Source organism: Lutjanus erythropterus, chromosome 2 (assembly GCF_056507025.1).
Source record: "Lutjanus erythropterus isolate fLutEry1 chromosome 2, fLutEry1.hap2, whole genome shotgun sequence".
Classification (NCBI taxonomy): domain Eukaryota; kingdom Metazoa; phylum Chordata; class Actinopteri; order Lutjaniformes; family Lutjanidae; genus Lutjanus; species Lutjanus erythropterus.
This window is the reverse complement of record NC_139318.1, coordinates 4,404,536-4,430,287: the sequence shown is the minus strand read 5'-3', so window position 1 is coordinate 4,430,287 and position 25,752 is coordinate 4,404,536. Positions and strand designations below refer to the sequence as shown.

General features: G+C 40.5%; 1 protein-coding gene across 4 annotated transcripts in view; it reads right to left on the bottom strand.

Annotated features, from left to right (window-relative positions):
* Positions 1 to 6,174: 6,174 nt before the first annotated feature.
* setd5 (SET domain containing 5) overlaps positions 6,175 to 25,752 on the bottom strand; it is a 44,071-nt gene continuing 24,493 nt past the window's right edge. For 2 of the 4 annotated variants that reach the window (XM_084726527.1, XM_084726544.1), the window contains 22 exons: positions 25,374 to 25,636; positions 23,767 to 23,825; positions 23,473 to 23,660; positions 23,232 to 23,270; positions 22,852 to 23,139; positions 22,309 to 22,457; positions 22,054 to 22,171; positions 21,827 to 21,936; positions 21,357 to 21,594; positions 20,970 to 21,053; positions 20,134 to 20,295; positions 19,669 to 20,046; positions 18,867 to 19,127; positions 17,889 to 18,006; positions 17,364 to 17,593; positions 15,172 to 15,228; positions 14,565 to 15,050; positions 13,439 to 13,531; positions 9,676 to 9,950; positions 9,466 to 9,587; positions 9,215 to 9,303; positions 6,175 to 7,760 (listed from right to left, as the gene is read on the bottom strand). In XM_084726527.1, coding sequence (XP_084582653.1) covers positions 7,176 to 7,760; positions 9,215 to 9,303; positions 9,466 to 9,587; positions 9,676 to 9,950; positions 13,439 to 13,531; positions 14,565 to 15,050; positions 15,172 to 15,228; positions 17,364 to 17,593; positions 17,889 to 18,006; positions 18,867 to 19,127; positions 19,669 to 20,046; positions 20,134 to 20,295; positions 20,970 to 21,053; positions 21,357 to 21,594; positions 21,827 to 21,936; positions 22,054 to 22,171; positions 22,309 to 22,457; positions 22,852 to 23,139; positions 23,232 to 23,270; positions 23,473 to 23,660; positions 23,767 to 23,825; positions 25,374 to 25,636 — 4,392 coding nt within the window. In that variant the 3' untranslated portion in view covers positions 6,175 to 7,175. The remainder of the gene's footprint in view (positions 7,761 to 9,214; positions 9,304 to 9,465; positions 9,588 to 9,675; positions 9,951 to 13,438; positions 13,532 to 14,564; positions 15,051 to 15,171; positions 15,229 to 17,363; positions 17,594 to 17,888; positions 18,007 to 18,866; positions 19,128 to 19,668; positions 20,047 to 20,133; positions 20,296 to 20,969; positions 21,054 to 21,356; positions 21,595 to 21,826; positions 21,937 to 22,053; positions 22,172 to 22,308; positions 22,458 to 22,851; positions 23,140 to 23,231; positions 23,271 to 23,472; positions 23,661 to 23,766; positions 23,826 to 25,373; positions 25,637 to 25,752) is intronic. The other 2 variants (XM_084726535.1, XM_084726552.1) reach the window with 1 other exon arrangement.

Genomic DNA, 25,752 nt, shown 5'->3' with positions numbered 1-25,752 from the left:
CACATTAAATTGTTTACACTTACTCTCCATATGCTCAATAGGATATCCTCTCTCTCTCTCTGTGGATCAGGGTCATTTCCTCTGAGCAGATGTTTTAACAAAAAAAAAAAAAAAATGGTTTGAGTTCTAAAAGTTGCTGTTTGTTTTTGCAGGATTCTTTTTCTGCATTCTAGACTTTATATGTCTATGAATTTAAACTAACATCAATTCTATATCTAGAATTTTGCTTAAAAATGAACATGGAACACTTAGGTTGCTAGGTGTTGCTACCTAGCTGACAAGATTTTATCATGGCTGCAGGATCGGAACGATTGTCCCAGCCAGCCACATGGTCTTGTTTGTTTGTGCTGACACACTTTTTTGTCAGAAAAAAAAATATTTCACTAAATTTAAATGTAAATAAGAAACTTTCTCAAAATGACTCACATACTAAGTCATTATTTTTAAGAAATCATTAAAATCATTCTTTTGAAATATTAAGTCAATATATTCAGAAAGTTTCTCATTATTCTGAGATATTAATTTCATATTTTTACATAGGGGAGACCAGGGGCAATTGTAACATTTTGTAAAAATCCTTCATAACTCACTACTTGCAATACAATAGTCATCTTTTGATATAAGAAACATATATATAACTATACTATTTAATAATACAATTGACATATTTTCACCAATAAGTACAAGAATGGAATTTAAAACTACATGCAAGAAGTCAGAGTGTAACCATGTAGTTTAACATCATTATGTAGACTCTAGTGTCTCTGGTAGGAGGAGATTTTATTTCAAATAAAGGTAAAGGGGAAAAAGTAATAAATTAACATGAACTAGGCCATTTTAGTCTCTGAACTGAAGTTTGAGCGAACTCTTTTTAAGTGAAATTAAAATTCAATATTACAATCTTGTCCTTATTCTTTAAAAAACATCAATTATATTATTAATGCACATACACATGCTTCTGAAATGAAAGGGTGACTTGTGCATTTCAAATAGTCTCTGAATTATGAAGGGTACATTTTTTAAAAACTGGTGCACTTGCCCCCGCTCTCCCCTACATTATTTACAGATGTGATTAAAAGTTGTTTGAAGCTATGAAAACCAGTAAGCCACTACAGTTAGCTGGTTAGTTTTAGATATATGGCCTCATGGACATTGAATGAGTGAGACCTACAGCCACCTAAAGCCCCAAGCTCACTGCTTTGTATGATGATTGTTGTACTGTAAAGACAAAATATAAAGAAAATCTGACCTTAGAAAACCTTTTTTTTTAACATTAGCAATCATCAGGACAGGGTGGATAATCTCAACAACAGTGAATCTTTCTATCCTCGTGCTTTCACAAACCAAGAATCGAATTCAGAGCCTCCCCCTCTCTGCTTTATTCACCTGCAGCTCAATGCTGTCCTCTAGTGGATAAAGACAGTACTGACACTCTGTCAGTAACACTGGACTCAGACTGAATTAAATACAAAAAATAAATAAACAGAGAAGAGCTCAGTCAGAAATGATCCTGTACAGAATGCAGTATTAGTGGATAAAGCACTTGAATCTTGTTATTGCTGATAACCAGCATATGAAGAAACTCACTGAGATTCAATGTATTTTCCATTTAATTATGAAAGATTATTTATTTGTACATAGTAACTGAATTGGAGAGGTTGCTTAATAAGGAGGAACTCTGGATTCCTAAACTAAGATCTTTAATAAGGATTCAGACTTGAAGTCATTTCTGTAGAGATGACTAGATTATATTTGTTGTCTGTTTACAGGGCTTCTTTCGAGCTTTTGGAAGTGTAACTCTTGGTGTGTTCAACCCCAACACAGATGGACCTTAGAATGAGTGTATTTGTTAGAGAGATTATGATTATTATGATAAAGAAAGAAAAAGCTGTCAGTGTTCACTGACTGAAGCATGCTGTACTGGAGGACAGTTGTGTGCACACTTGCCAACCCGCCCCAATTTTCCAAAGAGACCCTCTCCCTATTTCCTCCCAGGATCACAATTCTCCTGCATTTCTCCCACTTTATGACAATTGTTTACACCATTTGATCGTTTTCATTATCACCACCTGTTTCTAGCACTGCACAGGGTGTATAAAAGGTTTACTGTTTCCACACGAACAACACAGCCACACTTCACCAGACTCTGGAAAGAATGATTCTTGTTCCTTAAGGAGAGCTTTAAAGGACGCATGCATTTTGTAAAATCTGCCACATCAATTTTCTTTTAGGGGCGGGGCAAAAAATAAATACATGAAAGAAAACTGGTGAATATCAGTTTATGGCAGATATTTACCAAAGTTCATGACAGAGGGGTGATTCATTATAAATTCTTTCCAAATAATTTAAAGTAAAATTAAAAGTGTTTCAGATAAAATGCTGTAGCAGTGTGCCTTATTTTGTTATTTTCACTCTTTAAAAGTCCTCAAAATATAGGAAACAAGCTCTGAAACAAATTTGTTTGTTTCAAATCCTCCCTATTTTTGACGTATGGATGTGTAACATGTTGTAATTTTTAGAGACATACATATCTGTTTGCTAAAATTTGTCTATCACCCTTTTTTTTAAAAAAAAAAAAAAACCATAACAGATTTGGATTTTTGTTTCATGAGCAGCATTTTATGTATATTTGACCTTTTTATTAATTCAAGTTAAATTTATTTTGTTCTTTTTTTATTTTTAGTTGGTTATAATTATTAAAAATACCAGTGGAAGTTTACCATTTCAGTGCCCTGATGTCACTTTGTCACAAGTGTTTGATAAGCACATTTAAGGAATCATTGCAAAAAATGTCTGGATTAATAATCAGGAAATTTCCTAAAGTAAGAAAAATGCTGGATGTGGATCCACAGCAAACACCGACTGCTGAGCCCACAGCCTCTCATCTATTCCACTCATACTTTAGTTTTGTCTGATGTTTTCTATTCTGGTCCTGAGAGGAAAGACATTTTGTTTGACGTATTTTTATCATTCGAATGACAAATAAGTTTGAACTTTCTGCCAAATTCCACTGAAATGTTAGCAGGTTATAATACATCCTGGTGACGAGCGAACAGAGGCAAAAACAAGCTTCTCAGTGGGGATCAGAGGTCCATCAGTGGGACTGAAGAACCCATTCTGCTGGCTGAAAACAGGCTTTGCAACGAGCTGATAAAGAGCCCATTAACCACCAGAGCCATAAAACAGAACGAAACACCATCATCCTCCTGCTCGGCCCGCGTGCAAAACATACAAGTGACTCCCTGAAATGACACATCACAATGGTAGTTTTCAAAATACATTACCATCATGATTATTTTATTATCAAAATGCATTACATCTCTTGCTTCTTAAACCTGTTGGAGGGGAACAATTGAAATAGTTACTACTATGATCTGTGTAAAAATAAAACCAAACCAACAGAATGATCTTTACAAAACAAAGAGAGAGAATGCAGCGTCTGGTTTTGGGAGGAACAGACCCGATGATTAGCTTCCAACCATCTGACACAGTTGGTCACTCAGACCCTAAAAACAAGTATCATGCGATAAATTCAGTGTACTATATTTCTCCATACAAGTCTATATCACATTTCTTTCTATACAAGTACACATAATCATACATATTGTCCTATTGTGTCTTTTTTGTTGTATTTCTTTCGTTTTTAAGGTGCTGGTTAATTTTGGGTCACAACTTGATTTTTTTTTTTCAATCTGTCGAACATTCATGTAACATGAGTACCCTTCTATGTGTTTGTGGACTGAGGGGAGTAGAAGGGGGTGGTGGGTGTAAGCGGTGGGTGGGGGTCCAGTCTCATGACCGGGCCTTCGGTCCTTGAAGTCTTCCACACAAATGTGGCCGTTTTTTTTCCCCACATTCGGTCCAAAAAAAACAGAAAAGTCTGAGAGGGAGGAGAGGGCGCGTCCTGCTGCCGCCCAGCTGTCAGCTTAACGTCGGTTTGAGGTCCCACTGCGGCGGTCAGGAGGACCGGCTCTTTCTCAACAAGTCAGTTTGTTAAAAGGAAAAATAAAAATACAGCATTCTGTGGAAAGGGAAGCAGCTCTCACACGAGAACATAGCAGCTTTTTTAACCTAGGTTTTTATAAACAATCCAACACTCCCTTCCCCAGTTTTCCTCGGTGTCACACGGAATGCAAGGATTGGTCAGAAAAATAATACATATATATTTATATATATAAACTGTATATATTTAAAGAAACCCTGCAGGATAAAAACAGTCAACCCAACATTTTAGCTTAGAAGTTAAGATGAATTATTTGCTAAAACTTCATAATAACCATCATTAATAAGGGGTAGATTGATAGTTAATTCAACTTTAGTTGATAATTATTTAGTTAACAAACATTCAAATCATGTGAATAATTGCTTTTTAATCAATTGTTAAATTCTATAAACATCAGATGGCACTGATCAATAATCATCCAGATAATGTTTATGTTCTCACTCGCAATTGGTCAGTTAGCGATAGTTGTTCGGTGGCGCTATGCTTCAAACTATGATGCTGTAGGTACAACTGTGGTGACAGTTTTGCAACAATAAAAATGCAACATCTGAGGAGACTTTCAAAATAAAAAGGCACAAAAAATTATCAGGCTTTGGGTTAAAATAAGTCAATCACTTACGGAAGTTCACGCACATAAAGAAACATTCATAAGAATTGCTTTAATCAATTGAAACTTTAAAATAGCTATCCAAATTAAGTTTATAGAGGTTTAGAAACTCATTATTTAGCATTAACAAAGTGTTACATATGTCTTGTCCAACCCTCAGTGTCAGTGGTTCTCAATCTGGGGGTGGTGAGATATTTTCTGGGGGTCGCCAGGTGTTGGGGAGAATAAAATAAAATACTGTGGCAAAGCAGCATGGACATCAGTCCCATAATGAGGCTCAACGTTAGAGACAAACATTGAAAAATATGTTAAATACAGCTGGCCTCGAGAGTCAAACACCCCATTTATACCTGCTAATAAAATGTGATCTGTATCTGGATATGTTATCCAGACTGTTGTACAGACTGTGTTTGGATCTTAAGTAGGTGTAAACACAACGTAAGACAGACTACCTCCAGAGGTGGTCCTGCAGATCTGATCACATTCTGATCACCAAGAATTTACAGGTTTCTTCTTATCAGGGAAACACATCCAGATACAGATCGCATTTTAATACCAGGTGTAAATGGGGTGAAAGTGTGTATGTGCAGGTTCTGATGGGATATACACAAAAACTCTTTTTTCAATTTAGTGCCACAGTATCGTGTTTAACCGAGCAGCTATAGCCAGTTTTGCTAGCTACCACACAGAACGATAAATATGTAGCATTCTTAGAAAAAGAGTTCCAGCTCAAGACTGGACAGGAAATGGAGACTGTGTCAGAGACTCAAGTTCCCACCAAGCTTCACAAGTGTCACCCCAACTTTGTTTAATATAGATTTTTGTGAGGGTCGCAAACTCCAAACTGATAATTCTGAGGTTTGTAACTTGAAAAGGCTGAGAACCACTGCTGTATGCAATTATTTCTTTAAGTTTTACAAATAGAGCTGTGACAGTAAATCAGTTATTAAATTAATCACAAACTATTTTGGTGAATAAATGTCAATATTTTCTGGTTTCTCTACTCATCTCAGACAGTAAACCGAATATCTTTAAGTTGTGGGCAAAACAAGACATTTGAGGACGTCGACGGGCTTTAGGAAACACTGATCAACATTTTTCACTGCTTTATAACATTTTCCTGACTGATCAACCCTTTGATTAATCAAACAAATCATTTGGGAATCATTAACAAATACTTCATGAATATGTATAAAATGTTTCAATGTGTGAAACAAACTGTCAGTTTACTAATTTACTTAGAATGTAACTGTGATCAAATCTTTTCAGCCACGATACAAAATATGATTTATAACCTAATTATTTCATATTGCACAAACTAATGATGAAGTAACATAAATTAAATTATAGCATTACTTTTCTTGTTTGTGGACAGTAAAGTGACTTAACTAAAATTTTATTAACTATGAATTAAGCATTTACTAATGATGGTTATTATAAAGTGTTACTGATTATTCACCTCTTCTTGTTCCTGCATCCCATCATCACTATATTAAATGATCAGTATGAATTTGGAGGTAAAACAAAAAGCTGATTTCAATGACAAGATGAATGCAGCCGTATGTGGGGAACATAACTGGATTTCAAATTTATTGGAAAAAACAAGAATGCAGCACCATGAATCATAAGACCTGTACGTCTCAAGTACAATATCAGAAGTGTACAGTGAAGTAGTCCTAATGTGAAACCAAAAAACAGTCCAGTGGGGGATGAGAGAACAGAAGAGAACCCAAAAAAACAAAAAAAAACAACAAACAGAACGTTGGAACAGACAGAGAACGTAGAGAACAAGAAGGGCTGTTTTTCATGTTTGGTGAGAGAACACGGAAGCTGGTAATCATATGGAATGATCCTAATATCCAGGGAGAACTCCTCCCTCCTCCTCCTCCTCCTCCCCCCATTCCGCCTCTCTAATGCATCTTTAGAACGGATGATTAACATGTGCATCGTCACCCCCCCTTTCCAAATCAGACACTTATTTACTGCAGCACAGACTCGGCCACTCGCCAAATCACAAAAGTAACGTTGACCAAAAAAAAAAAAAAAAGTTAAAAAATAAAACTTTCAGTTACATATGCATCTCAGCATTTATCCAACCTGGGTACCATGACGACAGGTACGGCTTTTTTGAACTTTGTACAGACATTTGTGTGGAAGTTTACACTCCGACATTATAGAGCCTGTTTGCACAGTCCGGCACATGAGGAAACACTGGGGACAATTTCAACTTACATGTGATTTCTTTTGTTTTTTTGTTTTTTTTCCCAGAATGTGTCATCCAAATCGCTTTTTCCACTGATTCCGTTAATGATGTCCAAAGTCAATGATTAGCTTTGTGCAGAGTGTGGTAATTTGTTTTTTGTTTTCTGAAAATAAAGAAAGAAAAGACAGAAAATAAGAAAAGGAGAAATCCGTAAAGAAGTCCTTGCTCCTCTTAGGTCTGTACATTTCCCCTCCCCAAACTCCCTGAGCCCCATTTTCACTGCAGCTGTAGGGGTTGAGGAGGTACGCAGCTTCATACACACTCACGCACACGCACACACTCACTCACGCATACACAAGGTCCTAAAAGCTTCCTGACTGTGTCCTTACTCCAGGTCCCTGGAGGGGGGAGTGCTGGAACTGACTGAGGCCCGTCCCTCGCTGCGGGTAGTGAGTCGGTCCGGAGTTCGACAGCAGCCTGGAGCCGGCCTGCAGCGCCGGCTGCCCCGGGCTGCCCGACTTCAGGCTGCGAGACGCCTGCTGCTGACTCCCTCTGGAGGCCTGGGCGCCTGAGTCTAGTTTAGTCTGCCCGTGGGCCCTGGGGCCTGAAGTGGGAGTCCCCGCCAGGCCGCCACTGTTCAAAAGGCTCGCTTTTAAGTGGCTGTTGGCGTAGCTGTGGCCTCCTTCCACATTACTGCTGCTGCCACTCTGCTGGTGGAGGGAGCCCGCTGGCAGCCTGGAGTCTGAGGAGGAAGAGGAGGAGGAAGAAGTGGGGGTGTGGCTAGGGTAGGAGGATGGAGGGTGGTCCTGGGACAGTCCCGGGTGAGAGGTGCTGAGGCGTGGGTACAAGCTCTGGCCTGATGAGGGACTGTAGGAACCCCGGAATGGAGAGTTGGAGGTTTGCTGGAGGAACGAAGGGCTGTCCGTCTGCCGGTGACTCTCTGATGACTAAACACACACAGAACACACACGCTCACTCTTTGAGACAATGACACACCTCTACATGTCATGTGGAAACAGAGAAGTGGTGTGACAGATTCCCACGACTAGTACTTATGCAAATGGGCAAATTACAAAGGCATCTGCAGCTACAAACTAACAAAGAGTTTTATTTATAAACTGAAATAATGTTTATCTTGTACTTGTCGGTGTGGAGTATTCAAAGTAGTGTTATATTAGCATTTATCAATCTTAAATGATGGACTTTTGTGTTATATACCATCAAGTTGGATACATCAGATTTTTCACATAAAAGTTTGTCAGAAAATGTTATTTACTTCAACATGATTTAAATGCAGCATTAGCCTGGCATCAGGGTACATGTTAACTGGCAGATGCTGGATTTTGCCGTTAACATTAGTAGTTGTCAAGCAGGACATATCAATGGCCAAAATGTCTGTCACCAACTTGCTGCTATCAACAGTAATGAAAAGTGCTTACTAAACAGGGTGATTTAATTCTGGAATGTTAAATTAGCATTTAGCATTTTGTTGTTGTTGTTATATATGTTCACAACTCCTGTATGTCCAGATGAGGAAAGCACAAAGAAATTAACTTATCATAAGTGTAGTGCTGCCAGACTGCAATAGACAAGCACCCTGCAACTTTTCCCAAGCGAGGACACAGAATATTTGCATCGTTTATTTTAATAAATTTTAGATCAAATCATCAATAAAGTGTGCAACCCCAGTCAGAGTGCAGCCTCTGTAGTGAGCGGCATCTTTTTCCAGTTGTTTGAACTGATAGCACTACAGCTTTGCTATTATAAGGCTGTTTCAAACAAACACATGGTAGTCACTCTATAAGGCCAGAATTCTGGAATATTAATGGCCATATTGGCTGTCAAAAAAACAAATCCAGTGTAAACTCTGGAATCCTGGGTAACCAGGGATGATAATGATTAATCGACGATCAATTCATCGGCTGTTAAGATTTTGATGGATCAAGTAAAATAAACAATCAGTCTTCTATCTAAAAATCTGATTTATGGCAAATATGATTTTTACGAGTGTGCCCCACATTTTATCTGATATTCAAGTACTGTGTACATTTCATAGGCTAATGCTGTCAGAGAATATGGAAATTAAGCATTGATTATGAGAAAAATGCATTTGGTATAAGAAAAATGTTTATGTTTTGAACAATAAATAATCAATGAATTGATTATTTATGCTACCAATGATTGTTTAAAGAAAGTGCTTACAATTTGCAACTCTATGGATAACATCAAATCAAAATGAAAATGCTGCCCAAGTGCACTGGAGATATGATCACTGAAACTGAATACAAACAGCACCACAGAAATACACACATGGTGATTGGGCAGCTTGTTCACTAACATCACTGTTACAAACATACTGGTGTTTGTGGAACAGGTGCTATAAATGGTTTGTAGAGGCTACCTGGTGTGGATACACAGAGGGACTGTATCTGTGTGGACTCTTCATGGGAGAAGCCATGGACGCTGCCTGCATCTCATATCGATCTGCATCTGCAAACACAGACAGGATGATCAACTCCAGCACCGACAAAAACATGTTCAAGCACAACATATACTGCCCTGTGCGGAATTATATCTTTAGTTTAACTATATTCTTGTTGATATTTCTCTATTTTTTCAGCAGGAATCCCTTAAGTTTAATGCCTTCTGTACCAGATTCCTTCTCTGATGAGCCGTCACTCCTCTTGTAGTTCCGTTCCATCTTGATGCTTCTCAGCACTCGCTCCAGAACCCCCTGACCTTCCCTCAGACGTTCAACAGTCGTAGGGACCATCCTAAAGAAATTCCAAATCCAGAGGTCAGACAACTTCCAGGTGATGTGACATGTAATGAAAGGCATCTTAAATATGTTGGGCCTCTCACCATTGGTTGTTGCTGTCCTGGCGTCTGGACGAGCCCTGGTGGTCTGGAGGACTGACCTCCTCTATCTGTGGGATGGAGGTGTGCGTTGAGGAGGAGAGGGAGCTGTGTGGGGAGGCCGGGGGCTGCATCTGCTGATGGGAATGGGAGTGATGGGAGTCCTGGGGGTATTGGGGGGCGGGCCGGGTGGGGGTGCCGCCCAGAGACGAGCTGCTCCCGACCGACTCAGAGTCCCGGCCGCTGCCCTGCTTCCTCTTGCGGTACTCCAGCAGAGACACCTGAAGCAGCAGCAGAGGGAGGAGAGCAGCTGTTACACACCTGACGCACAGCTCTGATGTGCAGCTTTTACACACAGCGTCATGTCATTCACACTGATGCCGGGCCGCTCACTCAATCACATCATTCACCAAAACTGAGTGATGGGCAGACCGCATGCACCACACCAGAGAGGACTCACCTGGAAACACTGTTTACAACTGATCAATGTGACAGAAAGAAAAACACAACTTCATCACCATGGAGATTACCTCTGACATGAAAATGACACTGTATGCAGCTCTGGTTTGGTTCCATTCCATTATCATTCGTCTAGTCATGAGAAAGGCTCATACTGTAGGTCACTGAGTGTGTTCTGTTAGTAACATACAGCATCCAAAGCTTGGACGACAGAGCAGGCAACTTTAAATGCACCACGCGATGATGCAACCACGCTGAAACAACAGCTACACAAACACTCATATCAACATCCACGCACGACATATACACACATCTCCACTGTTAACAATGAGAATGAGAGCACTCGTCCCAGCGTAATGTCGTCATGACACAGAGGAGGCTTGTGGGAACTGAGGGGGGTGTATGAAAGAGGCAGGGGAGAGGGATGATGTCCACTCAGTCAGGTACTGACATGGATGGCTTTTGCCTGAATTTTTTGACCCATACAACAAGTGTCCTGCTACACTTGTCAGTGGCTTTTTGGATTACATTTTACACACCTTAAAAATACAGGATATATACAGTATTTAACTGTTGGGAAACCCTCTTAAAGGGTGGCGGCAGATTGGCCAGCCACCCCTCAAGCCTGGTTCTGCTCAAGGTTTCTGTTTTTCCTCGCCACTGTCATGTTAGTGCTTGTTCACAGAGGGAGTTGTTGGGTCTCTGGAATATTACAAATATTACAAAGAGTACAGTCTATATTTGCTCTGTATCAAAGTATCCTGACATAACTTCTGATGTTACTTTAGAGAGATTACTACTTTATTTTGACATAAGCTGTGGCCACCATGCACATTTTACCTGTGATCAGGTCAAACCTAAGTTTTGTGTGCTGCTAGAGGTTTGTATTAACAAGGTCACTGTTGGTTGTCTGTTCCAGTACCAAACAAAAGACTGTTTAAAGGAAAACTACAAGAGCTGCAACAATTAATCAAATATTAAATTCATCAGCATTTTTTAAAGACAAAAAGTCTAAATTCTCTCATTCTAGCATCTTAAATGTGAATATTTTCTGGGTTCTTTCCTCCTCTACAACAGTAATTTGAATATCTTTGGGCTATCAACATTTTCACCATTTTCTGACTTTTTTTTAGGAAAACAAATATTAACCCATTAATTGAGAAACTAATTGACAGATTAATCAACTATGAAGATAATCATTAGTTGCAGCCCTAAAAACTACTGTTATTTACAACTTGAGTTGTAGTTTTGGAGCTGTGGGCATCAAATCTATTGCTTTGAAAAATTTACACTCAACAAACTGAGATCTGACAAGCACCCAGCTTAGTCAGAGTTACTCTGAAGAGAAAACGATGGTCTTGGGGTAGTGCAGAGAAAAATATACATTTCAGCGTCAACCTACTGCAGCTGTTTAGACTCTTGTTTGTTTTTCTATGCAATGAAGGGGCTATTAGCAACATTTCATGTGTACTCATTTTCAGTTTTACTCATATATTAGATAATCTGTAATTTGTTCAGTCAGTGTCACAACATCTCAAGATCTCAGCAATACTTGCTATCATGTGTAGTGCACTGTTATTACCAATGGCTGGAGACAAAACTAAAATTTAAGTTGTAATAAACCATCTTTTTTTTTTCTGTATTAACTTTTGTTCTGTTGCATAGATGGGTCAACTGACTAGGGATGGGAATCAAGAGCCATTAAGAGCCGGTTAAATATTGTCCACTTTCAGGGTGACAAGCTGCTGACGTCAAACTCATGTGTCAGTGCTGTTGGAAACTTGCAACAGGAAGGAGTCATGGCAGAGAGGAAGAAACAGCCCATGGCCTGGTTTCATTTAATGAAGACAAATAGTTTCAAGTGATGGTGGAAATGGCAGCATACTCTGAAATATCACAGAGCATGAGCTTAAATTCCAGGAATGTCATGTATTTGACGCTCATGACTGCCACTGCTTCCAACCACTACGTCCATTACTCAGGACAAATATCCTGTAATAATAACATCAGCGCCAGGCAGGCAGGCAAAGCAGAGTTTTTCTTTGACTATGAAAACCTTTCTGAAAACAAATGCTGTACAAATATTCTCCAATTTCATCAATTTTAGATGATGACAGAGACTGCTATTACAGCTAACTCTCAGTCAGACAGCTCAACTAAAACTGGTCATGAATTAATAAGGGAATCAATAAAGAATCAGACCGTTAAGCAGAATTAAAAAACTTATCAATTTTCATCCCTACAACTGAGCCAATTCTGGTTGAACCTGAGTCATGAGTTAGTTCAGGCTAATTCTAAATAATAACTACTTGTAAGTAAGAATACTAATACTGGATACTCCTATGTAGTGGGCATCTATGCAAAAACAAAATGTGAGGTATTTTACATTCACTTTTTTTTCATGTTTTAGAGACCTTTTTGAATATGTAGCCTTGCATGTCTCAACTCTGTTAGAAACCACTGATTTTTCAGGAGCAGACCTCTACATCTACTAATCCATTATCAAATTAACTGCCAACTATTTTGATAATTGATTAATCAGTTTGAGTTATTTTTTTCAACAAAAAAACTGATTTCAGTTTCTTAAATGTGAATATTTTCTGGTTTCTTTACTCCTCTCTGACAGTTTCCTGAATATCTTTGGTTTGTGAGTAAATCAAGACATTTAAGGATGTCATCTGTTTTGGGGAAACACTGTTCAACATTTTTCGCCCTTTTCTGACATTTTAAAAACAAACAATTATCTATCCTCACACTTACTTACAGGACTATGTGATGTGACCAGACGCATAAACATGTTAGCTCAGTTTAACATTACATATGCAGGATTAGGACTGATGAATTGTCGGACTCAGAAAACTCCCAGAGACATCCATTGGTGGCATCCTTAATTCACCCTGAGCCCCAGAACATTCCCATGATGCCTTGTGGTATTGCATTTTGTTTGCTGTCAACCAGCTTTTGGCAGCAGCGGACGGATGGACCAGGGATGACGGTTTACAAAGAGCCATGAATGAGATGGAGCAGAGACACATGGGCTTCATCTCGACACTGTCATGAGATATCATGGACCATTGGCCTCTCATGTTGAAGGCAATGGATGAACCTTTACAGACTTCAATGAGTTTGACTGAAATGGTACAGTAACTTAAAACTCCTGTTCAAAACTATAACGCCTGACTTTAATGTAGGTTTGGAGGAGGGGGAGGGGCGGAGCTGTCAGAGCATGGGGTGGGTGTTGTATGCAGATGCAAAGAAACAATATTTACATGCACACTTCTAAAGATGTAGTTGTAGGGAGAATATTCACCATATTTTGTACTGGCTTGTATTCACTTCTTACAGCTATAGCCTGGTAATCTGGCTTCCCTGTCAGCAGACTAATGGTATGCTGGTTGGCCCTCTGCCTTGGAAGAAAAGTGGAAGAGAGACTTGGCAAAAAGTGTCAAGGAGCAGCGGAGGGGAGGGAGGGGACGGTGGGAAGGGAGAGGGCTGGGTATCATTCAAAGTTTTTGAATACCGGAAAAAATAACTTTACGTCCATACTGATTACTGAATGATACTTTTATCGATACCAATTTTATAAAATCCATTTTAACAAAAAGAAAATGATATTACATATAACAGTACAATTACTCGCTTCAAAGGAGAAAAGTGTCCAAAGACCTGAGAGCAACTAGAGGTGTCTGCTTACTAGACATATATCTGTCTGCCAATATTATCGGCCAAATATTTAGTCCTAGTCAGTTTTATCGGCAGTATTTTATGTATATTGGATCCCCAAGTTGTTATTATTTATTTAATTATATATTTATATGTTGGTTTTTTTTTTAAACACCAGTGAAAATTTGCTATTTTAGTGCCCCAATGTCATGCCACGTTAGCCATCAGAAACCCTCTCCTCCTCAGCGACTATGTACTATGTGGTGAACAGACTTGCTAACAAGTTAACAGGTTAGCTCTTAGATCTTTTTATGGGCATCTTGTGTGCTCAATGGCTCACTGATGCCTATGAGATTAGGTATTAAACTTTGGTACAGTATGACAGAAAGAAAGACAGAAGCTATTCTGTCTGAAAGCTAGAAGTTCAGTACCCAGCCCTAGGAGAGTTGGAAGGGGGGAAGGGGGTGGAAGGGTCAAAGCTACAGAGTGGAAATCATTTCAGATATACACATAAAAATGGTTAAATATGTTTGTTTAAATGCCTGTTGCTTTTGGATTTGACCAGCTGACACAAGGGACCAATTGAAATATTTAAGACAAAGTCAACGGGTAAACACAGAGCAAGGGGGAAGCACATCATGAGGTTCAGCTTTTCAGTTTGCACATATCACACTCAAAGTCATTCGAACAGATGAACGTCCTTAAGATTTACCTGAAAAACTATCATCACAAAACTGTTTTACATTCTCATCATTAAGACATGGACAACTTGCCTTCTTCTTTTGTGGTGGGTTGCTGGTGTGAGGAGGTGTGCCACTGTCCGGGTAGCTTCCCCCGTAATGAGGCTCGCCGTAAGGTGACATGGAGCCGGTTCCCACATCTCCCAGCAGCCCCTGGCCGCTTAGAGAACTATGGAAAGACTCCGCTGGGGAGAAGCCGCCTTCTGACTGTGAAAGGCGGCGGTCGGTGGCCACGGGGTTCCCCAGGTTTGCGTTGAGGGGGGAGCAGGTGTATATGAGGTTGAACTCTGTCCTGAAGGCCTGCTCCCTGTTCTGGGGGGTTAGGTCTGAGGAAGGACAGGACACTGGGTTTAGGGAGCTGGTCCCTACAGACGATGGGCCCTGGGAATCGTGGCCTGAGGGGCCTCCAGGAAGGGAAAAGTCATCTGAGGTCGCAGCCACGGGGCTCTCCAAGCTGGAGGGAAGTGACAGGTCTGGGAACTGAGGCCGAGGGACGTCAAAGTCTGTCTGAAGACACGGCTGAAACGAAGAGACAGAGGGCGAGGGCAAAATTACTTACAAATTAGAGTAAGAAGTCAGTAGTTAGAAGCATTTAACTATTTGCAGTGGAGGGGTTAGTGGTAGAGAGAAGGGGATGTACCTCAGGAGAGATGGACTCTGGCCGATGAACAGGAGACGCCTCAGGGGATGATATGTTCTAGAGAGAAAAGCAAAGGCTGTTAGAAACTTCATAGTGCCAAAACAAAAGGTCTGTCCCAATTATCCATGCGTATTAACAGCAAATTAAGTTTCATTGGTGTAGTAGTGTACTTAAATCCAACTTTAAGATACTTGAGTATTTTAGTATTTTATGCTACTTAATACTTCCACTCCACGTTTCAAAGGGAAATATTGTACATTCTACTCTACTACATGTATTTTACCGCTTTAGTTGGAACTTACAGTTAGAATGAAGAGTTTCTGCAATGGCTTATATAACAGGCTCTTAAAATACAACACACTGAAAGAAAGAATATATCAGTAGTTTCCAACTTTTTTGACTTCTGATGTCTAAAAATTTTGGCAATTTTTAGTGCAAACTTTACTGCAGCCACACTACACAACAGGGATCTAATAAACTTGAGTGCAACATTTAAGTCTGATGTTTGTAGACTGTAATATGATCACACCTACTAAATTGCAGGCTACAAATCAAGGTAAACATAAAATACTGGTATTTATGTGTATGGAGTAAAATCTAAAGAGGAGGAAGAAGAGGAGAATGTAGGTTTGGCCATGGTAAGGGAAAAGACGCCAACGTGGGACACCAATTATGCTTGAAGTGAAATTAAGTATTTGTATTACGCTAAAATGGCCAACCTAAACATATGTTTGTGCATTCCTCTTGGTTGGTTGGTTGGTTAACGCAGGTCATAGATGAAGTCACATTGTAAGATAGTTATCCTAAATTTCTGACACTGTGAGAACTTTGGTTACAAAACCGTGCTAATGGCCGTGTTTAAACTTCACTCACAGTGCGATGTGGGACCAACATTTTGGAGGCACAACTAAATCACCCCGTTTCTTTCATGCTGGTCATCTTTCATCTGGGACGTCTCAAATCACACACACATGTAGCTTGGCATACAACAGTGTGTTGTGGGGATGACATTTTAGATATCTATGAATTGTTAATGGCTCAACTGAATAATAATTTTTCCCTCCCTCACTTCTCATTTGGTTTGATTTCAAGAAATATTTAAATGATCCAATATGTCACCAAATATCAAAGACTAGCAAAAAGCTCAAAAACTTCAAGCAGACTTGTGTATCAGAACTTTTATTTCATTTCTCTCCCATTAATCATCTCACAACCCCTCAGATTTAACTGTATATAAAACTCTCTATACAAAACTGTATAAAGTAGTACAAAGTGGTACAAAGTGGTACCACCTCCAGCAGCTACACCAGTAACATGCTGCTTACACAATGATGCTTCTATAATAAAAATGAATGCCATATAATTTAATATACAGACGAATATACGGCTAATACTTATGTACTTCAATTTAAGTAGGATTGTTCATGCAGGACTTTTACTTATAATAGAGTATTGATACACCACTGTTCTGGTACTTTTACTTAGGTAAAGGATGTAAAAATGTCTTCCTCCACTAAGTGTTGGTGTTGAAGTCTAGTAGTTCTTTTCAAAGTGTTTAATCCAAAACAAGATCTAATTATGTTGAGCACCAAAAGATTAATTTGTACAGAAACAACAGTTTATCCTTAATGACTAACAGAGCTCCCCAGATATTATTTTATATACTAAACATACCCATGAGGTTTGAATTAGCTGACTTGAATCTTTAAGATAAGCATTTATGCTGATATTAACACATTACTATCTGCCTACTGGGAAGCAACAAGTCTTCCAGCCACTACCAGGACAATTTAGTCTTTGTCAATTTGATCAAATTTGTCAACACAACGAGAACAAGGAGGCACTGGTGCAGAGGTTTATTGAAACTGGGATGTTTAAATAACTGCTTTAAGTTTGTTAGTATTGTAATACCTATTTTGAACTTCTTTCCCCTGACAAATACCCCTCATATTATGATTTTTTTTAAAAAACCTAAAACTAATACTGAAATTAATAAAAACTTAACAAAAATAAATCATTTCAGACAATAAACACTTAACTGAAATGGGCAAACCCACTCTAAAACTGAATAGAAAACAAAAATTTAAAAAACAAAAACTAGTGAAAAATACAAAACTCTGACACACATGTACTATGTGAACTGTCAGAAACAGATTTTGTGTACATGGGTGTTGATGGGGTTGGGCTCTTACTTCAAATTGCAGTGGTGTGTTGCAGCGGCTGGCGGGCAGTGAGGGCATGGGTGAGTAGGCCAGGCCGTTGGGCAGCAGGGAGCCACAGGGGTTGTGGAGCAGCGGGTGGAGGGAGTCCTCCGGGAGCGGTGGTGTGATGGGTGACAGTGGGCGAAGCAGGTGGTCCGAACGTGCTGGTGTCGTCTCTGCCATGTACTTGGAACGGCGCTTCTTAAACGGTGCATTGAGTTCTGTGATTTTTGAAACAGAAAAAGTGGAAAAAATATAAGTGAGTTGGAGAAACAAGAATACATTTACATTTCTAGTATCAAGAAGGTACAGCAACACATGACAGTTACAGTAAAATATGTTTTATTAAAGTATCTGGATTGCATGAAGAACAAACCCAACATTTAATTGTTTTTTTAGTAACAGTACCACCAGTTGCTTAATTCTGATCTACAGCTCATTCTTCTTGCAGCTTTGTTGATGTCAGAACATGCATCAGTAACTGAGTCATCCAGATGTAGGTGGGGATGTACGTACCACTGGACAGGGGGTTGGGGGTGGATCTGCTACTGGTACTTTGTTGGGAGGAGGTGGACTCTGTGCCGTCCTCCACACTGGCTGAACAGCTCTCATCCTCCAGCTGCTTTATCCATCTCTGCATCAAGACAACAGGATAGTTGGCATAAAAATAAAATCACTTTTCACTTTTCAGATAAGCGTATTTAGACTTCACATACAAAAGAAATGTCTTCAATTTAATGTAATTCAATACTTCTTAAAGTTCTGAGTTTTATGAAAGAAAAATTTGGACAATTGATGGGAGCATATTTTGTAATACAAGTGAGTTTAAGTGATGTTCATTCACATCAATGCATTAATGAACAGGTACAATTCATTTTTTGACCAACAAGAACTGCTGATTTTCTTCAACTTGTCTTTTTTCCACTGAAACAAATAACATAAACATAACAAATTAAACCAAAATGCCTCTGCATGGTTCGATAACACCAGTGGTAATTAGGAAAATATGTATTTGTCATTTGGATGAAAGACTTTTAAAATGGGATTCTGCAATGGGAAATGTATAAAACTGTCATATTCAACTGCATTTCAGACATTTTAAAGCTTTCAGCTTTTGATGAATGACCTTCAGCAGGCTTGTATCAGCACTTCATGTGAATTTCCTGAGGATGACCACACCCATATACATGTAATATTCATATATTCCATCCATCTATTAGAACCAGACAGATACATATTGGTTGACTGATATTATCAGTGGCGTTTGTTAGTTATGTTTCTAATTTTACAGGTAGGATTTTATGTATATTTCATCATTTGTCTTGATCAGTTCTTCAAGTTGTTCTATCTGTGTGGCTTCCCTTAAATGTTAAGTATCATGACTAAAAATACCAGTAATATGAGTTTTTTTTTTTTACACATCTGTATCACATTGGCCACAAAAATCCATTTTATGTCAGACTCCACTATCTGTACTATTGCTGCTTGTCTCACCTTCTTGTAGCAGCCATAAGTGCCATCCATTTGGAGTGGGCGGGGTCGGCGTCTCTCGGGGTTGAAGGGGGAGCCGAAGCGGACGTAGTGTCTGGGTGTGGTGCAGATGAGTGATGAATGTGAGAGGCCTGGCAGCATGTTGAGGGTGGTGGCCAGCACCGTGGGGTCAGTGGTTATCCGCAGCGGGCGCTCAACAGGCACCTCTTGGTGGAACTTCTCCCCTCCAGGAACCTTATCATTCAACCACTCTGTCACCAGGTACTGAGAGCAAAGACACACATTCATGATCAACTCTGTGTTTGCACGGAATATACTGAATAATTAATATGATTAGGAAAGCTTGACTTTATGGAAGCCCATTTACACCTGTAAAAGCAAAAATATCCTCATGGTAAGTCATAATGATGAGATAAAAAATGTAACTAATTTGATAAAAAAAAAAGTCATTATGAGATAAAAAGTCAAACTAATAAGATAAAAAGTCAGAATGAGATAAAGTCATAATGATGACATAACATAAAGTCATAATTATTAAAGTCATAATAAAATCTAAAATAAAATATTAAATAATACAAGTTGAAATTATGAAAAAATAGTCAAAATTATGAGGTAAAGTCTATTATGACATAAAAAGTTTAATTAATAAGATAAAAAGTTGTGATTATGAGATTAAAAAGTCATAGTGACTTACCATGGGGATATTTTTTTTTCTTTTGCTGGTAGAAATGGGTTTCCATACGACTCTAAATTAAAATAGTCATAATCTTACAAATAGTTTCTATGAAGTCTCTTGTTGTCTCACCTTCTTGGTTTTGGGGTAGCGTAGGTTGCCTCTGTTTATGCAGTTTAGACCCTGTCCATCTCCATCTAGGAGATGCCCCCCCAGACTGCTCTCTCCATGGCCGTGTTCAGCACCATATGGACCCTGAGATCCCTCCTCATCCAGAGCAGCGCCCTGATCAGCTGATGAGGGCGTAGCTGCCATTGCTGCGGCTGCAGCAGCTGCTGCCGCCTGCTGGGCGAGGGCCTGACGCTGCCGCCGGGCACGCTGGGATGAGCTCGATCGGTAGCGAGAGATCCGACTTTTGGGCCGAGGCTTGGCAGGTCGTGCGGGTTTAGGGGGAGCGACTGGGGCAGGCAGGTTGGGTAATGAGGTCTTTTCTTCAATAGATGGTGCTTCCTGTTAGAAAATGTAGAAACAGAACAGATATAAGCCCAAAAAAAGTTTGACAGATACAGATGTAACAAGTTGATTTCCCTCACTGACCATGACATAGGTGGTGCGTCGCGTGCTGACCCCCACTCCAGTGTTGAGGGGTACAGAGGTGTTCCCTGCGGGGTTTCCTGCCCCGTCCTCAGTTTCCACACCCTCCTCCTTTACCTCTGCTCCTCCAACTCTCCTCCGCCTCCTTTCCAGGCTGTTACATGTCTACATGAACAGGCAGACAAACAAAAGGGGAGTTAGACAGGCAGTCAGAAAACTACCACCCCATTAACACTGGACAAAAACCCCACCAACATCTGGCTTTTGTTTTCAGTGGGAAAGGTTATAACTGGCATTCATATGCAGGTCAAATGACTCTGCAGTGATCACAGGTATAAATCAGTCGGGATGGAAGCGGAAGATGGACATACTAATTTTGCCCCTGCTCCCTTTTTGGCATAATGTTATGAAGGCTTGTCAGTAGTAGGCTCTGTCAGTAACTTCTCTGATTCTTGATAACCTCAGTCACAAATTCCATCCACTTCTATTCAAGTGGCGCTTAAACATCGTTCCAAATTAGTCAGCATTGAGTTTGAAAGAGAGACTGAAGTAAAAGATATAAAAAGTAACTGTCATAACATTGTCACTAGCCTCCATGCTACTTTCTACTGTTTTTGGGCTCCTTTGCGATGCTGACCGTGACACACACCAGAAAAGAAATACATAAAGGAAAATTGGTCTACTGGCAACTGAAGAGGAGTCAATTGCCTACTTTTAGATAGGTTACCCAAATTTTTATTTTGTCTCAAGAATTTCTGAAGTATTGCTCTAATTACAGTCGATTCATGGCACAGAACAAAAATATCTAGCTGTATTGGAAAATATTGAAAATGTCATACTTTTTTACTGGAGATGGTGACCCCATTCTCATCCACCTCTCCTTCCTCTCCCTCTTCCACCTTCACATCATCCAGCAGCCTCTCCTGATGGCACAAACAAAGCGGAACATGAGGAAAACATTGTACTCCGCAGGAAGTAAAAGCAATGCTTGGTTGAATTTTAAAAACACCAAGCACACTTTTTTAAAACTTAAATATTTGATGGAGTTAACCTTTGTTTAACCTTTTTGTTTATTTAGAAGATCTCTCTCACACTCACACACTCTCTCTCTCACACACACACACACTCTCACACACACACACACACACACACACACACACACACACACACACACACACACACACACACACACACACACACACACACACACACACACACACACACACCTCTGTATCACTGGTCCCCTGCAGTTCTTTGGCCTCCTGGTGCTGGTCCAGGGTCTGGTTGCTGTCAGCCTCCAGCTCTCTCCTCCGGGCTTTTCTCCGTCGGGTCTCAGCACCAACCAGAGGGGAGGGAGGAGGCAGGGAAGGGGGACTCAGCAAGCTCTCCCTGGGGCTCAGGTTGTGCTTCTGCACCGGGCAATTCTGGTTGCCCTTATGGCAGGCACAGTCCACTTTGTAATTACTGGTGGGTTGTTAGGAGAGAGGAGAAGATCAGACTGGAGACACAGGACTTTCTGTAGCAGCAACAAGCTAAACCAAAGTAAAACTAACACCTGCCTCACATCTACTGTATGTTTCTATAGAGGAGTTGGACCACTACTACTTATACTTGCTGTGAATGTTGTATGGTTGGTTGGATGTGACCTGTGTTGCTTTTTATGGAAGAGAGATCTGTGTTGAGGAGCAGAACTGACCAGCTATTGAACTCGTAGTCGAATCCAATGGTGACCTCAGCGTCCTTTGTGATTTGACTGACGGCGTAGATACAAAGATGGATCATGCCCTCAGCAATCATATGCCGAACCTGGGGACAGGAACACATGCATCTTTGTTGAGATTCAAAGAAACACACCTGACAAGGCTACACAGAAGGGAAAAGTGAGTGTCAAGCACTGAGATTCAAAAAAGCATGGTGGCTGACCTCAGCATTGGGTGTACAGGATCTCCTGATGAAGCGTGCGTCATTTCCAAAGGTCCTTGCATCAACACACATCTCTACATCATTAAACTTGGAGTAGAACAGCACAAATGGGTAGGGTCTGGAAGAATATAAAGACAATGGTTTCAAAAGCAGCACACAGGTGAGACAAGAGGAACAGGTGAATGTAACCATTTGTCTGCAGAGTCAAATACTGAATGTATACAGTGAATTAACACATATAGCATGACGTCTTACTTTTTGAAGAAGTGCCCGTTGACTTCAAACTGTTGTTTGAGCATGACCTTTCCCCGGTATTCAATGATGAGTGTGTCTGGTTCCAGGGTCTTGGCTGCTCGGAGGATCTTCCTGTGTTTCTGCACCCGTGTTACTCGTCCTAACTGGAGCTGCAAACAGACAATCACATACTGCTTATTTGCAAATACATATTTCGATTTTCAGGGTTTATATAATGTGTTACTCTTGGTTAATTGACCCTTTGCTAAGCCCTGTTCTTCTTACAGTGATAATGGTGGCTGATTTAACATCAAAGTGGTGACCAGACCAGTTTAATCCATTCCTCACAAGTGCTCTTGTGTTCTAGGTTTTTGAAAGACTACAAAAAAAGACAGCACCCTCCAAACTCCTGAAACACTGAGTATCTCTCTTCTTACAGCCCCATGCACACCACTTCAACCTGCAGAGACGAGCAAAGCTTAACAGCCCTGCAGTGCCTGGTTTAGGTTGCTAATCTATGAAGCGAAGGGTCATCTGTGAGTTGGGATCAGGTCTCTGGCTGACCTGCATCTGGGAGCCCAGGACTGTGTTGTTACAGGCCAGCTCGGTGCGGTTGATGGTGTCCATGGTGTCGACTGAGGCGTGGATCTGTGTGGCAGGAGGCGTCGTGCTGCCACTCTCTGCCTTTGAGACGGTGGTGCTGGCTGTGCGGTGAAGCTGGAGGAGTGTCTGGACGTCTGCGCTGTACTGGTTGGCCAGAGCCTCCTCGTATTGGTCCGTCCACTGGCGGATCCTGCTCTCCCAGCCCTCTGCTGTGTTCTCATCCAGCACGTTGGCCTCCGTTGTCGAGTTCTAGTCAGGAGAAAACAGAGAGAATTTCCTCTTTAGAGAAAAGGAAAAGCATGAGGCTCACAGAACTGACTGAAGAATAACTTAAATCTTACCTTCATCCTCATGGACTTCCTAGAACCCTCTCTGAAAGCCTGAAACAAGGAAAATGAAGCCATATCAATACAAAGGTATGTTAAGCAGCCATTATTCTCCATTCAAAAATTAAATGGAGGTGTTCTCAATGTGGCAAGCTTGTTCCCCCAAAAAATTAAAGTTCTGTAGTGGGCTTAGATTTGGTTTCTTCAACCTGTCAGTCTATTTTTTGATAGACTCGTACTCATCCACTCTGCATACCTTGACTTTCTTGCCTTTCGGCGTTCCACGGGCCTTCTCCGTACTCTTCTTCCTCTTTTTGGATTTGCTCCTTTTGACCCGGTTGACAGTAAGTTTGATGCTGGTGGGCGTATGCTGGGTGGCGGTATAGGAGATGGTGGAGGGTGACACCTCTTCATCACCACTCTCAGTGGCACTGCTCTCTCCAGCTGTAAAACAACAACAAACAAAAAAAAATCACCAGATATCCTGGGAAACTGCACTACAAACCACTTTAGGGAAATTAGTTCACCAAAAAAGACAAAGACAATGTACCTGAGACATTTTCAGTCTTTCTGTGTTGGCCTTCTGCTCCTTTCCTCCTGTCGAGTCCCCTGCAACAAAAAAAGGCAATAAAACTCATAAGTAGATACTATAAAATGGGCCATAATTCAAATGTATAACATCAAGTCAAGGTGCATGACAATGTTGAATCAAAAGATTGTATCAACAAAATTACTGAACAAATTAAAATGGTAAGCACATAACTAAACTATTTAACAACTTGAAAATGGCAGTGGATTCTACTAGTCTAGTTTGAGGAGTGATCAGTTGGGGCAGTCACAATGACTGCAATTTTGAAATGCCACGCTACTGACAAGTCAACCACGGGGGTGGAAAGTAACTGCAATGTTTATGTTTTTCTTTTTTCATGAAGCTAGGCCCTACCTGTCACTTCAGCACATATGAAATGAATGAATCAATGCTTAAAAAAAAGTAATTAATGGTTCAAACTCAAGGATGACTGGATACGTGCAGTTTGTGACCTGACTTCAAACTTGAAAGTTTTCCATCCTAGGTTAACCTGTCGAACACTGCAGAAGCATGCTGTGCAAGTAATATGGCTACTACCACATGCTGGGGCAATAGTGAGTTGTTTAGGGACAGTCAAGAGAAACTGTATGAAAGTTAAGTCTCATATAAAGCGAGCTAATAACATGAGTAGCAGGTCAGATGCTGGTAATTCTTCATGTTTTTGTGGAAGTTTTTACTGCAGCGGTAGCTTTGTTGTTGTACAGAAATCATCCGGTTCCACAATGTGAACCTTGCCATTGGTTTTGTGCATGCGTTTCTGTTGCGGTTGTATGTGAATTCACTAATATACATCCCTTGAGGGTAATGATACAGCTGCGTGTGAAAAAGAAAGCAGGAATTCATTTGCAATGTTGTGTAACTCAGATCATAAAGTTGCCCTCTGGGCAGTGAGGTGAGATCCACAGATAATGTTAAACTTTGCATTACTGCACCAAAGAATGGTGCTAATATTATATATCATGCTTTTAAGCCAAGCTTAAGAAGTGCAGAGGAAATTCTATCACTGCCACAGCCCTAATCTCAGTTTGAGGTTTAGAGACAGACAACTTGATTGAATTATGCAGCTGGCAAATGGACAGAGGGCACTGATGTGAATACTCCACACTGCATTTTTGACTATGCCAGTTGAAATAAGTTTTACAACATGTCTTGCTGTTACACTACCAGAATTTTAAGTGTGACAATACAAGAATAAAACAAGGTTTTGTATCTCTACAATTAAATCAATTAAGCTGACTGCTGTGACAATCTCAACAGAGTGACTCCTAATCAACAGCAGTACATATCATTTGAAAGTAGCCTTGGCTGTCAACAGAGCCCTGATGGGACCTGGGTGTTGTTTACACTTGTAAAAAACAGGATCTATAAAACACAATAAATGAAATTTTAACATAAAATATCTAATAACTAGGCCTTTAAAAGTGCACTGCTCCTCTCAATAGCAGAACTTTATTTTGCAGCACTTCACTGTTTTCTCTGTCTGGTCTGCTCATTACACACTTGCACCTGATCCCGCAGATGGAACTTATGCTCCAGGATGCAGCCTGTGCAGGTTTCTCATGTCTCACCTGCAGTTGTCACATTTGATGAGCAGGCCGTCCGGCGTCAGGCTGCAGTGACACCAGCTGGCCACAGCACCGTCCTCCTCTGAGGAGCTGTCGCTGTCGGCTGAGTTGTCCTCGGCGGGGTCGTGATAGCGGGAGCCGCGTACCACGCCGTTGAGATCCATGCGGGGAATGATGGTTTGGGAGAGCGGGGAGGCGGGTGGGGTGGGGGGAGGGGGCGCGCCATAGTTGTGATCCTGACAACACACAACGGAAGACTGTTGCATCTTCAAACAACGGGTGTTCAGGCAAAAAGGGAAACGGAAAATGGAGACGAATGAAAATGAGGGCAAAAAAACAGGTATGTGAAACAGTACAGCTGTTAATAACGGAAGTAGTTTGT